This window comes from Melospiza melodia, chromosome 1, assembly GCF_035770615.1.
Source record: "Melospiza melodia melodia isolate bMelMel2 chromosome 1, bMelMel2.pri, whole genome shotgun sequence".
Taxonomy (NCBI): domain Eukaryota; kingdom Metazoa; phylum Chordata; class Aves; order Passeriformes; family Passerellidae; genus Melospiza; species Melospiza melodia.
Genome location: NC_086194.1, coordinates 34,714,550 through 34,730,485, shown reverse-complemented (window position 1 = coordinate 34,730,485; position 15,936 = coordinate 34,714,550). Strand labels below are relative to the sequence as shown.

The 15,936-nt window shown below is 35.7% G+C and overlaps 1 protein-coding gene across 4 annotated transcripts in view; it reads right to left on the bottom strand.

The window, feature by feature from the left end:
• The window catches only part of TAX1BP1 (Tax1 binding protein 1), a 55,336-nt gene that overhangs the window by 3,479 nt on the left and 35,921 nt on the right, over positions 1-15,936 (bottom strand). For 3 of the 4 annotated variants that reach the window (XM_063153601.1, XM_063153616.1, XM_063153609.1), the window contains 8 exons: positions 14,411-14,638; positions 12,928-13,074; positions 11,631-11,724; positions 10,215-10,333; positions 8,961-9,086; positions 7,053-7,124; positions 4,448-4,622; positions 3,971-4,116 (listed from right to left, as the gene is read on the bottom strand). In XM_063153601.1, the coding sequence (XP_063009671.1) occupies positions 3,971-4,116; positions 4,448-4,622; positions 7,053-7,124; positions 8,961-9,086; positions 10,215-10,333; positions 11,631-11,724; positions 12,928-13,074; positions 14,411-14,638 (1,107 nt within the window). The remainder of the gene's footprint in view (positions 1-3,970; positions 4,117-4,447; positions 4,623-7,052; positions 7,125-8,960; positions 9,087-10,214; positions 10,334-11,630; positions 11,725-12,927; positions 13,075-14,410; positions 14,639-15,936) is intronic. The other variant, XM_063153623.1, reaches the window with a different exon arrangement.

The following is a 15,936-nucleotide window of genomic DNA, read 5'->3' as shown; positions in this document are numbered from 1 at the left end:
CTTACGGACAAAGCTCCTAAGTGTTCCATGTAAAACAGAGCACTTTATGGGGGGACGACAGATCATCATGGTTCACGTGGGTCTCATCTTGGTTCACAGCCACTTAGTGCCTGGTATCATCCTGGAACCCATTCTTTATTCATATAAATAAGGTTACACATGCTTTTCAACCTGGCATTTAAACACCCAGCACTCTCCCCCAGGAAAAAGAACCATTCCTGACAGCTCAAAAGACAAAATGATGTGGTTTTTCAAGCTGCTTTACAGAGATTATGACAACAATTGCTGGGACACCAGGCCTCAGTGCCTCTTGCCTATGTTTATGTTAAGCAAAGTCATCAGCTTGCTTCAATAGCATGAGGTTGAGTCATCCAAGTGGTTTTGATGAAAGCCCACAGTCCATACTTTGAGAAAGAAACAGTTTAATCTGCCCTTTATGTAGATCCAAAGCCACCTTTCTTGCAGTCCAGACTGATGACCAGAGACAGGGACATGGCTGCACACAGTGCCCAACAGTGATGTAACACTGTGGGTACACAGTGTGGGTACACAGTCTAAGGTCCTTAGGAAAAGACTGGTACCATGGACCCACAGGCTGGCATTGTGATCCTGTAGCAGAACAAGTGCCAGGCCTCCTGAACTCAGTTTGAATAATTAAGTGAATGAATTATAAAGGATATCTTTAACATCATGACTTAACTATTATCACTGGACTGTACCTCTGGCTCTTTAAAAAACTGCCACAATGAGTTCCACAGATTAAATGAATCATGAAGATAAATACAGTACTACACACTAAAGCTTCGTAAAAAAGGGATTTTCCACTAGGGGAAGAAGGGAAAGCCAGACATGAAACGGTCAGAAGTAAGTGCAACTCAATTAATTTTACTGAAACCAACAAATTCCATCTCAAGTACTGCTTTCAGAATTACAAGTGTAAACAGTTCCAGGATTATCAAACAGAAATTAGAAAGCTGTGTGACACAGTAAAAAACCCCATCCCCAAGTGCTCCATATCATTCTGACATGCAGAAGTAAGGAACCAATGCCCATCCTAGGCCTTAAAAAAACATGAACAGACACAGAGCTGACATGCAGGGCAGATACACTGGGAGGAAGGGCACATACATTTTATTCTGTGATTCAATTCTGTTGTTTGCAAGATCAAACTTACTCCTCTAGGCTCCTCAACCTTTCTGCAAGCAGTCTGCTCTCCCAAGAGACACCTGGATACCAACTGCTCTTTTCATGTCCTCTCTATGCAAAAGATCGTAATTGGCTGCCAGGGTCAGATCAGGGTAATAATGCATTGTGGGGGCTTTTGCTAGAAGAAAGGCCATTTTGGAGTTACCTGAAAAAATATCCTGACCTGGTGCTCAGTTGCCAAGAGTTACATTCTCCATCCCCTACAAATTTACCATGACTAAAACATTGTTTAATAGTCTCAGGATAGTTATTCTGGGCTTGCTGCCAACTGTAATTAGGACTACATTTCTAAAACTCATATTTTAGTATTTTTTATACAGATATGTATGTATGTTTTGTTTATGGATCTCTCTCTTACTACTAGGAATTCTTTGCTCCCAAGAATTCCATTTTGGTCAATTACAGGATCATGAGTAAATGGAAAGTTAGCGTTGAGTAGATGACAGCAGGAACTTGGGGCAAGTCAGCCACTCCAAATACAATCACCACTGTGCACATGTCCAGCTGGAACTATTAACACAGACCAATTTATCCCTCTCAGAAATCAGTTTAATTGGCCTATGAGTTCCAAAAGTCAAAGCTACAAGAATCCTGGAAACTCTTCCTAGTTATACAAAACTGAAGGGTTTTTATGACAACCAAAGACATGGAAGTGCCCATTTCTAAGGAACCAAGTTTCGCAAGAAACCAAATTGGAACACAACAGACCAAAAATTCTGAGGCATTTGAATATCTTGTGTTACATTAGTTTAAGAAATTAAGGGTGTTATAGTCACTTCTATCTCTTCATGGCTAAAAGATCTGAAGTAGATAAAAGAAGTAGACATGTTCATCATCATAGGTGAACCACTACCAAAACAGCCATGAAGAGGTGGAAGTGATTACAACACCCTTAATTTTTTAAAATAATATAATGTGTAGTAATAGGAATGAGGACAGGAGGACAGTAGAAGTCCATACAATAGTAGCATTTTAAACAAAGCAGCAAGCCTACCCGTCCTTTTCTTCTGGGAGGGAACCCTCCTCCAGCAAGAGACTCTACATCCTGCTGGCTGAAAAAATGCAGAGAACTACATCTTAAATATCTTATTTTAAAAAACAGCCCATGAAATGGTAATCTCCTCATATTTATCATTTTATATTTGCTGTTTCTTCTGCACAAATGACAGACTCTTCTTTATAATGAATCACCTACATATGTTTTTCCTGGTTATTTATTTACATCCTGCCTCAGACCTGTTTTATCTTTGGCATATTACTAAGTCTCCCTAGAAAGATTCTGCAGCTTTTCATTTCCATAAAAATTTCTACACGATACATACAGTCTATTTGGGTGAGGAACAAGCAACTGATTCTCAATTGCAAATAAAAATAAAGATACAAGTTATTTGATTTAAAGGCACCTTTTCTCAAGCTGAACTTTATTTAAGCCTGTTATATTCCACCTCATTACAAAAATCCAAGCTGTGTCTGCAAATGAGCACAAGATTCTAGCACTGTTTCTCTTGGGTTTGCAAGAGGGCAAAGCACATAGATCAGAGAAAACACCCTGCTAATTAAACTGCAGCAGATGACTAAAGAAGAGAAGAGCTTGTCAGATGTAATAGCTACGTCAAGAATGATCAGATTAAATATGCAAAATGTGAAGTAAAGGTGGGGACAGCATTAAGCTCACATTCGAGATCTTGAGCAGGCTGCAAAAGCTCTGACAGTTTCTCTAATTATTCACAGTAATAGACATTGGGAGCAAAAGGTAGGAGGGAGAAATACATTTTTCTCCATTATAGGTGCTGAGCACCAGGGCTAAAATCATGCCTGTCTGAACACTGATCAGTTTCTGCAAAGGTTAATAGCAATTAAATGTGGCAAACTAGACTAAATGAGAAACAGGTCATGATACCACTGTACTTGCAAAGAGCACAATACTTTGCAGAAGGTATTTCTTGTTTAATATTTCTGAAGGTGCAAGAGTACTTGGAATAACAAAGAGTAATAGGTCTGTTCCTGTTCAAATGAAGACATACAGTCCAATTTATTACAGAAGCCAATTTTTTATACTAGAATGTGCAAGTTAGCTGTACTATAAAGAAAAGCTAACCAGAAACTTAAAACATCCAAAGCCCTAAAAGAAAAAAAAATCAGTGCAAATGCATCTCTTTCAGTTCAATCACCTTTAGGCAACAGTCAATTAAGCTCTTTCTAACACATGTCCAATACCAAAAAGCATTCAAAATGGAAATTAATAAATGCTGACTTGCAGAAGACAGAACAAAAGATTAACAGATTAGAATAATGTCTCTATTAGGATGCCAATTTACAGTAGGTATTTAACTGAAAATACTGGTATCTGAATCCTTTACATTTTTATTTGTTCTGTTCCACTTTAGTTCCTATATTCCTATAATAAAATGAGGGAGATGTGGCTACATTTTGAATTCTCATTCTACCATACAGGAGACAGAAATAATGAGTTGAGATTACCTGACTTTTTTTACTTTAGTACTTAAAAAAATTAAGAAGCTACTGTCCTAATACCAAAACAAGCTGTCAGTAACTCAAGAGATTAGGGGAACAAGTACAATGTCATCAGTGGAGTTTTCCCTTTCACAGCAAGCAAAAGTATTTTTCAGGAAAAAGAAAAACCAATTCCAAATTTACATAACAATAAATCAGGTTTATCAGCTATGGAAAACCCATGTGAAACTCTAGGTAACTCATCAGTAACTGTATCAAGGAAAAGAAATAAGAAAAAAAGGTAACTTGCATTGCTATCCTCAGGATCTTCTAAACCATCAGGCCGACTGAGATTGCGTGAAGGCTGGCTACACACTACATCATCTAGCTCCCAAAAGGAACTTCTAACAGGTGGTCTTTGGATCTCATCAGGATTAAAAGCGCCATCTGCTCCATCTGAAGAAAAATTAATTAGGACATCTTTGTTCAGTGGACTGTACTTTGAGATTACAGACTTGCTACCTTACCTTTAAAAATCCAGAGTCAAACACATTTTTGGTTTAGATAATATAAAACAATAGGAGAGAATCAGTTTCTTGCAATGATGTTTAAAACTTTGTTTACGTTATTGATTCCCATCATAAAATAAAGGCCCTATGCTGGTGTTCATCAGTCAGAAAAGGCTCTGTAAACCATTTGAAGACTGTTGGTACTTAACCTGCATTCAATAGGCACTGCTTTTGAAACAGAGGGAGAAATTATATTGGGGGATGTGAAATTTATTTACCTCTTCTTTCCTGAATTGCATAAGGGTTTCCATATTGCAATACTGGTAGTCTACTTGGCACTGCAGGAACTGGTCCATTTTCCTCTGAGTATGGGTTGCGAAAATGTAATGTCTGCTGTGAGGTCTGTCCTTCCATCATCCTTCCAGCCTGATCTCCTGGTGTCCTGCCAAGCTCCTAAATAATGCAGAGTTCAAAATGAAGTTAACCTATGGAGTCCTAGCAAAATTTGAAATGTTTATGAAATATGTTTTTACAAGAAAAAATCTGCTAACCTTCCTACTGTATTTTCATTTTGACCTTATGCCCAGTATACCATAAATACCAAAAATAGTCAATGAAGAAAAAAAAAAGACAAGGAAGATATTTTAAAGATATACTATTTTTTTCTTGATTTGTTGTCAGTTTGTTCAAATTACATGAACAGAACTTCCATGTTTTTCAAGTGTCTGCATCCTTTTTACAATAAAGAAAAATTAGCTAAATCAGTAAAAATCGGTAGACTAACAATAACTAAAGATAATGCACAGTGAGAAAAGTTTTTAAAAGTTAAAATTAAAAAAAACCATTTTTTTTTCATATCATACCATACCATACCTTTCAAAAATGTAGCATTTTAGTATGTGGACCACATCTATGTACATACTTGACATAATTCCATATGAATTAATGAGTGACAGACATTTGTGAACTATTAAGTACATTGCACTGGATCCCTTCTGATATTTGACAGCAATATTTGAATCAGATCATTCTTTCAGAAATGATCAAACAGAACTCTTCAAAAAATTAATATACTTAAAATTCTGGGTTCCTGCACGTAAACCATACATATGATAGTAATTACAAACTATAAAGGGGTTTTATAACTTAGAAACCATTAAAACTCTAAGCCAGTATAGATCTTAAAAGACACTAATTAAAGTGACTTCAGTGTGGTCAATGCATCAGCTGTAATTTATCCCAATAAAAATCTTTCTCATCCTTCCATTCAACAAAGTGGGTTAAGGGAGAGAGAGCAAAATGTCATGAATATGAAAAGGAACATGCCACTTAAATTCAGAACCAAGCAAAAAATTCTGAGATATAAATATGAAAACAATAATTAAAAAATAGGAACTGTTAAGGCAGACATGCTTTCCAGCAATGTTCTTTCTGATTAGTATTTTCTTCTGGGTTCTCTGGGTTCATGTTTAATATTTGCTGACATGATGCTAACAAAACCCTCAAAGACTGAAGGGTGTGTTTTCCCTGAAAGATTTTAAATTGAAACTTAAAACCAAAGCTTCAACTGCCAGCTCAACTCTGTAAGAATTAAAAGCCTGTTTAAAAAAGGGACAATTTAATTTTTTTTTCTTGCAAACAGGTGAATTTCAGATCAACCTCTTGCACAGAAAATTGCAAAAATCAAGTACCAATAACAACACTGAAAAACAAAACACTACTCAAGTGCAAGAAGACCTCATGTAATGGATGGCATCCATCCTCTAGTTACAATATAAAACTATGCCAGAGTTACTTTAGATTTATAAACTAAAAGGAACATATGATTAAAACAGGTAAGACTAAAAAGCTAGGATTGCACATTTTGGTGTGTAAAATCTAAGGAATTAATATTTACTCAATACAAAGCAGCAACAATCAATTAGCAATGAAATCAAGAATTTCCTTTTTAAAACCAATTTCTTCTGCAATACAGATGCAGTTTTAAATAAGAGGTAGTAGCATTAGTAGTTTAATTTTAGTGTTACATACAATTGAAACACAGCGTAGATCAACATGACTGTAAAAAGATGGTGCAAAAAAACCTTAGCCAGAAGTTGGACAGCTAGGGTAGAGAACGATTAAAAAAAACCAAAAAAAACAAAGGCTATCTAAGTATGTAAATAAAAAAGAAACAAAGTCATTTCATAGGTTTGAAGAGACAGCAAATGACCATTTTTAGAAAGCTATGCTTAGTTTATAAACAAACACTGATAATGAGTACAAATTGAAATGCTGTTTACTACTACCCCATGCTTAACCTTTTAATCATGGGTCTAGTCTAGAAAGGCACTTTGATTCTTCTCTGTAATGTAAATATCTACAAATTTGGTAGACAAAGTTCCAAGCCTTTATAAGCTTCATACATTATTATTATTATAGTTGTTGTTCTTATGTATGGTGTTTAAAATTACTCCCTCCACCTAAACTAGCCTCACCAAAATTCAAACTTAAATTTCATTTCTTTTGAACAAGAAAAATATGAGAGATCTATTAAAAGTTATATCCTTGGCTTAAAAAGAAGATAAATACCAACTACTTGACAATCTAGAATTCTACAAAAAAATTAACTAGCTTAATCTGAAAGTTTGCGGGTTTTTCAGTTTATCAGTATTAAAATGAATGGTTTTCATTAAGTATTTCTTCATACTGGAATTGTAAGGCAATCAAATAAAGTTTCAAAGAAAAATCCAAACTTTGCACAATACCATACAATACTATCTGAATGTAATAAATACATATTATTATTTCACTTTTCAGTAAAATTTGGCTTCAATTAATTGCCATATAATAGCTCAGACGTACTTCTACATTGCATTAGTATTCCAGAATGTGTGACAATACCTTCTCACTGGTAAAGAGTTCCAACTGTGATGCCAGTTCCTTTATTCGTCTCTCTTTTTCTGCCAGCTGAATCTGTATTAAAAGAAGATTAAGATTCTTGTATTAGTGAATGGAAACTATTTCCCTGCATGTTACACCATGAAAACAAAGCTCCCTGATTAAGTTAATCTTTCAGATGAAAACAGTTTTGTCTACTAGAGTTACATGCAACACATAGTGAGTGTTACTATAAATCCTGCCCAACAATTCTCACAAAGTTTTATCTGCTGCATAACAGCAGTTAATCAGCAGCCTTTTCTTGCCAGTTTTCACTAAACAGTTGTGGAATGCGAAAATTCTGTGTTAAAAACAAGGAGTTATATCAGTGCCACCAATGGCAGGAGGGGCACCACTGCACAGACACAGCTGAAGGTCTGAAAGCCTCATCTCATTATTTCTGAAGAAATCTCTTGGCATTTCATATGTCCCACCACAGAACTTGAGAGAACCAAAAGCTACTCCTGCCTCAGAGACACTAAATTTGTTTCACGAACATCTACGTTGTGTCTCTATTGGGTGCTCTGGGAGGAGGTGCAACTGACACATTACACAACTCTTCCTGGCTTCAAAATGATGATTTAAATAATCTCTCACTACAAAGGACTATTTTACTAGTATTCTACTTTGTTTAGAGACTGCCTCTTCCCCTGTTTTTCTAATATCAAAGCTCAATGCTTGGCATAACTGCTTATACATTTTTTTCAATTCTGATATTCCTTCTCCTAGTTTAGGTCAATGGAGCAAAATCTCCTGACTGGCAAAAAAAGCTCACTTTTTCTGTACCACCTGCACCCTCCTGAATTATGGCAAATTTTTAATTGCAGTCAAAAGTCAAAATGTTTTCAATCGTAGAACCAATTATTTATTACACCTGCTGTTGAGAAGTTAAACTTACTTCACATTAAATTATGCATGGCAACAGATCACTGCTAATTAGTTAAATAAACTGGAAAGAGTCATACATTTTATAAAATTGAAATTAAGAGTTTTGGAAAGTGTCAGAAAAATATGGCAAATGGAGTACTGAAAGAAACTGTAGAACAATTCAGCATTTTATCAAGAAAAAGTGCTATAATTCCTAATAAAAAGGGGTTCCTAGTAGAACCAATACAGTCACAGTTCAGTTTAATTATTTTTCATCACAATGAGCAAAAACAGGCAACAGAGTCAACTGGATTATCACCACGAGACTGAGAACCAGCAGAAAAGCTGGTCTCATCAACATTTGTTGCTCTTATGTCATCCCTATTGACTGAAAAAACAAATTCAGCATAAGCATTGCTATCACATAACCTCAAAGATTAAGGCCCCTTGTAAGCTAAAGCTGCCCACTATACTTGACTTTCTGGTGAATGTGTTACATCACTATACCAAGACTATAGCTGAGGTTCTCCACATAAAATTCTTGCATGATTTTAAAAACAATGGATCACTCCTCCCTCTCTCTACTGACTTCAGGTAAAATGAATTAGACATTACTACACTGGTAATCCAATATAGAATATGAAGATTTTAGACAAACACACCAATCAACCTTCCTGTTAGTATTACAGCAAGCAGCAGGAAATTAGAAATTCCTTGCACTTTTTTTCCCTGTATACAAGACTACCTCATTTAGGGGTTTGTCTAAATCCACAGTATTAAAAAACTGATGGCCAGGTGATAGTAGGTCTTAGCAGATCTCTTTTACTTTAAAAGAAACATTACAAGACTGTATTGTTTCTTCAAGAGCAGAATTTGTATTTACAGCAAAAATGTATTTAGTGTGCTTTCCCTATTAAAGTTCTTCATTACTTGAACTATCAGAAATAAGCAGCCATGTTAAGCAGAAGTAACCATTAATTGTCATAAACAAAACCTGTAACTTACCTTATACTGATCTTCCATTGCTGCCAGCTGTAATTTTATACCCTCGTTGATTTTCACTTGTTCTTTCCACTTCAGCTCCAGTTTAGCTAATTCATCAGCATAAACACTGCATTTCATCTTCTCATCCTAAAGTAGTTTATACCACGGCATGAAATATTTACAGTCTTAAGAGATTCTCCCTCCCACCCCCAAAAATATCACTCCATGCTTTTAAAATGAGACCATTTACAAATGGCTTCTACAAGCCTGACTCAAGACTCTGAAATGGTCAGGACCACAGAACACTGCATAAATTATGTTCAATAAGCATTTGTTTCCCTTAGTTTTCAACAAGCTGACATTCCTCTTTAGTTTCACAGTTTCAAGTTTCTTTGTACCCTAATATTACTAACCCTGACTATTCTTTCAAATACCTCACTTCAATATAAAACCTCTCCCAAGTGACTTTCACAACCTAAGTATCTTTCATCCAGAAGGTCACAGGCAAAGCTTTCTTCAAAAATCACTATGGAATAAACATCCAGCAGAAGCCAATGCAGGCTCTCCATGGACAGGGTCATGAACAAAATTACAGGACAGTTATTACATCCTGGAAAACCTACTAAAATAGAATGGTATCATTGTGATAAAACAAGACACAAAATGAAGACAGACAAGACAACACTCAGAAACAATTTCTTGAACTGTTCTGAACTTTTCACCAGTGCCACTGATGCAATACGCCACCATTATACACACATCCAAACTGGCTAAATGAAAATCAAGTGCCAACTTTGGTTGAGACAACCAAATAAATGCCTTTATGTATGACTGAGCCCAAGGTAGTTGGAAAAACCCACTCGGGTCTGAAAACACTGTAAAAGCCATGACAGGCAACAGGGAAAAGTTACTTTGCTTTGGACAGTGTATCAGATCAACACTGCCACACTTGTTCCAAACATCAGCTGGTTTACAGAACCCTGCTGAATTTGATTTATAAGAGCAATTACACTTAATGTAAGAATAGAAAGTATTTAAAACCTTAAGCATGTGGATATTTGTTTTACTGTATCTTGGTTTTCCTTGTCGGGACCCTCTAAATACACAGTCAAGAGCTGACTGAACAAAAATGTGTTTTCTAATGTTAAAATTTCTACCATAATCACAGTGTATCACACAAAAGGAAGGCAACTCAGCTGGGTAGGCCTTGTGGTCTTAAGGCCTAGCATCTACAGCTACTTTTTGTTCAGCTTTCCAAAGCAGCTGTTTACTTACTGCCAACATTTGCTTGCATTTCTTATACTTCTCTGTTTTCTCAGCAATCTCTTTATTCATCTCACGCACTTGCTCCTTTACCACGGATTCCGAAACTATGTCAGGTGAAATGGGGCTAACTGTGAACATTGAAGAAAAAAACAAAAACATGGATTTTTTTTCTTCCATAAAAGTTTGTGTAAGAGAGATGACAGCCCAGATTTGAGAGTGCATCAAAACCAGAGTGCTCCATGTTATCCAAAGCAGAGACAATCGGCATTATGTGCTATGTATGATCAGCAACCGTACTGGCACATCTGTGTTCAGTTCTCTCACATCAAGAGAAGATCAACATAAATACACACGTATATAGTACTTTCCCAAGAAAGAAAACAAAACAAACACCAAAATATGTATGCTATCATTCTAAATACTCTACTCTTACAAAAAAATATGGAAGCATCTCAGCAAACTACTTCATCACACACAACCACTGAGCTTGTTGGGATTGTTTGTTTTAAAAAACACTTGAATTTACTTCAGACAGGAGGAAACTAATAGAAATTACAACCTTTGGTCTTTACAGACAGCAACAATCTGTCAGTTATAAAATAACACAGAAAAAGCTAATCAGCATTTTTTGGCATTTATCAATTTAAACAATGATAAAATCACAGAATGGTTTGGGCTGGAAAGGACCTTAAAGATCCTCTAGCTCCAATCCCCCTGCCATGGGCAGGGACACCCTCCACTACACACCATGCTGCTCAGAACCCCATCCAACCTGGCCTCAAACACTACAGGGGATGGGGCATTCATAAATCCTTTGGGAAGCCTGTTACAATGCCTCACCAGCCTCATAGTGAAAGATTTCTTCTTTAGTTTTAACCTATTACATATTGAAATTTTAGAAAATTATTTTTGCAATAGCTTTATAGTTCATAATAATTATAAACATTTTCTTATAAACCACTACACCTATAATTCATGAAAATAGGCAGTTGACTTGACCTTGCCATCACATAATCAGAACTTTTCAGCAGACTGATTTACAGCAGAATGTTATAGTGGATAGTCATAATAACATGACTACAAAATTATTGTGGTGTTATATCGAAAAATTGAGTAAGATTTTTTTTTTTCAAAAAACTGTTTCTTAGCTTGGCAAAACCATCTCTGTTAACCATTAAGCAGAAATTCAAGAGTTCAGTTCTACTGACATTAAAAAATAGCAACTTAACTGATACATGAACTTATTTATGATTGTTACCACTTGGTAAGAGACAAAATATTCAGCTCAATCTTCACATCTCTAATTAATGTTTTAATTAGCAGAACAAGTCCACCTACTCTACACTACAAATACTATTAGTGACTACTTTACATAGACAACACTTTCAGGCTTATAAAGGCAGACAAAATGTAAGCTGTTGATACCTGGAGATGCAGACAACTTTTTGTCTGTAAGGATGGCAGTAGCTGTCTCAATGTTAGATGCATCTGTCGGTTTCTGTTGATGCCCTGCATTTTTCTTTGTGAAAAGAAATTTTGTTTTGGTACTTGATTAAATGAAAGCCAAAACACAAAGTAAAGTATCTTGCAAAATGCATCATTTGCTCCAAAATTAGACAGAACTATTCATTTAAACAGTGGGTAATGATAAAGATACAAAAACATTTAATTCTACTAAGACTGAAATTGCTTCAGACTATGATTTTTATCATCTTACTTGATGAAGGTCTTTTGCCCTAGAAAGAATAATTTCTGAGCAAATTATTAGAAAAATCCCATTTTCTAGTGAATCAGTTACACTTTAATTCATTAACTTAAATCTAATACTCCACTAGAAAAATTGAGTCTGTATCAGAAATGTCTGCTGGACTTCTGGAGCGAAAGCAATAAAATCTGGTGTTTGCTGTAAGATGTACAACATTGCCAAAGATAAGGAAGATTTTTAAGGAAAAGCCACAGATGCTCTGATATGACACCTCATTCCCACTGACCTTCTGGATGAGAAGATGAGTTTTTATGCAATGTTCTGTGGATAAGAGAAATACTTAAGTCTGGTTTTCTTAAGAATTCCTATCTGTGCATCTTGCCATTGCACATAGGCCTTTTCCCCTGTTTCAGCTCCTCTCCAACTCTAATTTTTACAAAATTCTGAAGAACTCTGCCCTCAAATCTGAAATTGGCTGACAGGTTCAATTACTAGGTGGGCTAAGACTTATATCATCATTCAAAAGATTCATTTATTTATGAAACAGATCTTGGAAGAGTCCTAAGATTACAAAAACATATGGAATACAACTCCATATTGTGTTGTGGAGACTTCTTTCCCACTTGGCTTTTAAACCCTACTTCAAGTTCTCTATTTCCCCACTTTTGGGCTTGGGATTTTTTGTTGGGCTTTTTTGTGGTGGTACTGGACAGAGGTAGAAATTATGGATTTTCCCAGCTTCAGTTCTTCCTTGAACAATGTAATGCTTATAGGTTCATCCAAACTCTACTAGGCTTCTACACCAGCTACTATAAATTCTATGCTTGGTTTGGACAACTACCTAAAGAGAATGATAGAAGTATTTTCACAAGCAGGTTTGTGAAAGGAAATGGTAAAGAGTCATTGCTTACCACACATTTTAATCCTTCTTTAAAGCATTATTTTTCACAGAAGGAAATTAAATTGATTTTGAAATGCTACCAAAAAAGCAAGTGCAACTTATCCCATTCTACTTACTGCCTGTTCTGTAAACTTGTTTACTTGTTTTTGAAGTTTTTGACATTCTTTGAATTTCTCTTTGTAATGGTCAGCAGCCATTTGTAGACGAAGCTTCAGATCTTCAACTTCTCTGCGCAGTTCCTGTTCCACTGCGTTTGAAGCTTCCTTAAAAAAAAAAAAACAAGCCCAGAAACTGTTGTCCCTTTTGTTCAAATACCACTATTTCCTAAAAAGTCTTTTTTCAATTAAAAAAGCATAATGTTCCATGTAAGTACTGAAGCTCCTGTTCTCTTTCTGGGAAAGAAAGGAATAGCACAAGCAGTAGAGCACAGAGAGAAGCAGAATATGAGCAGAACTTCATTCCAAGCAGGACACAGTGAGGGACATAAACAGGCACTGGTACAATACGAGAGGCAGGTAAAGAAGATTCTTATTTTATGGGTTCATTAATGTGTATCTAAAGTCTGAATGTATGGGAAAAGTCTAAACACCTTCCAGGGGGCGTTCCAGCTACCCTACAGACAAGTAGAGCCACACAGCAAAAGTGCAGAGGCCACAACTATTCCCTTGCACTCACTAGGTTTCACCTGGGAGTGGTTCCATGGTGCCACTACACTGATACATGAGCTACACAAACCACATCCAGCAACCAGACACAGCCCATGCTCGGATACTTTCTGCTAACTGGAGGCATTCAGATGGCTTGCTACTTCTTTCATTATACATTTCAAAGCACATTTCAAAACACAACTGAAACTCACAGGGAAAAAACATGCAATTCTTTGACATTTTAAATATAATAGCTCTTTAGAGTGTTGTAATATTACAGTATTATTTTAATTGTGTTCAACTCAATATATTTTCTTCTAACAGTTACATCATTACAGTAATCCTAGTAACAATGCAATACAGTTGCAGTCACTGAAGACCCTTGATAAAGCTAACTTTCATCAAAATGTTTAAATATATGTTATCTCACTATACTTTTATCCAAGACTAAGGTCAAGACAGTTTTCATTACATTAATATTTTTATACTTTTAAGTACTTAAAGCAAATTAACTTTGATTACAAATACTGGAAGGACTTTAAAGAATTCATACAGAATCTATCAATGACAAAAGAACATTATAAAACAACCCAAGTTTCTACCAATATATTTTCTTATTTGAATGAATATAATGCTACTATAATATCTATGTTATTTTGAATCCTCTCCCTGTCTTAATTCACTTAACAGAATTAAGACAGGGAGAGGATTCAAAATAACATAGATACTGCATTATTCTGTGAAAATAATGTGGGGAGAAGTAGATGTGAGTAAGAGCAGAAATCTCCTTTCTGACCAAACTTCCAAATCAGATAACATGCACTTGATTTAAGGTAGTATATGGAATGCTGACAGAAAATTTGATAATTATTTACACTAATCATCCAGAAACCTATTTTATTCTCAGTAATGATTTTATAAATACAGATAAACTTCAATACTAAAAATTTACCTGCTCATTTTTCAAAGTTGTGATTTTTATGAGTTCAGCTAAAGCTTCAGCAAGTTGCTTTTTGAATTTTTCATTTTCCAGGCGTGCACTGTGAAGATCTGCCATCGTCTTGTCCCGCACATTTACTGCATCACTCAGCTCTTTTGACATGAGAACAGCTTCTTGTTTGCTAGCCTGAATCTGATCCTCAGCTTTCCGAAGCTGCTCTTTCAAAATACTTGCCTCGTCCTAGGAAAGAGAAGAGATGGAAGAGAATTCATAATTTCTTAATTCAAAGCTTAAATACAGGCTGGTAAAGGGATTAGAAACATCTGAAAGGAAAAGCAACATTTCCTGGTGGCTTTAGCAAAACTACTCCATCAAGAAGTCAGTACACGAGTACTACTTTCCCCACTTGTCTTCTCTCCCAGCAATGACAGGCAAATTTATTTCACTGTGAAATAAAGGCAAACTTTACTTTGTAGTGAAATAGTTTCACTATGAAATAGAAGTTTCAATTCTGGATTTTTGTTGGAATTTCAGCTTCAGTTTTAAATCTATGGCCAAAAAAAGTCTGTTTTCCATATCTCTGCTCTTATCACTGTAGGACTCCAGCATCAAAAGCAAAGTTCATCCCACAGAAACACACTGAAAGTATCAACAGAGCAAGAGGTTTTACAGTGCCTACAAATGGTTGATATGAAACACTGTAAAGCAGCTTTGGGATGTTTTTCTCACAGCTCTATTTCCCAAGATCTTGCACAACAAGCTTTCCAGAGGGAAGAGAGAACAAATAGTAATGAAGAGCAAGCTGCAGCATGTAGCACTAAGCACACAGGGCAACCCAAGAGCCCACTGACCAAGCTGAACTACCAGCCTCTCACTCCTCCAAGAAGGCCAGGAGTACAAAATGTAATTTTAAATTTATTTTTAAAAGAAGCTACTATATAAAGCAGTCACTGCCTCTAGGCTCCCTGATGGCATAATCATCTCGTTCTTGAGTCCAGACATAAATTCAGCTATCTCTAGTCCATTATTTGGTCGTTTTTTTAATATCACAGAAGTTCAGAGGAATACTAATACACTTTGTAACCATTTCTGAAGATGTATAGACAAATAAATGCCCTGAAGTCCTGTCTCTTAGCTATTTTTACAGCACATGATACATTGGTAACATATTTCAGTAAATATCTGCAGTTTCACCATTTGAGATAAAAATATTAATGATCCCACCAGAAACACCAAAAGCAATTTAAGATTAATAAATGTTTGGTTGCTTCAGTACTAACATATATCCCCTCCCTTCAAAATAAAACACAGTAGTAATTTAACACATTCAGAAACAAAAAAGCAAGAAAGAGACTAAAATAAGATGTAACTTAAAGCTAGACAGTATGCCCTTTTTAAACTCTATGTCCATTCTCAACAGCACTACTTTTCCACTTCAATATTATATTCATAACTCATATTACTTTAAAACAATTTCTAGTCTTTTGAGATCCAAGTGGCTTTGCTGTGAAAAGATTGGCAAGATACACCAGAAAGAT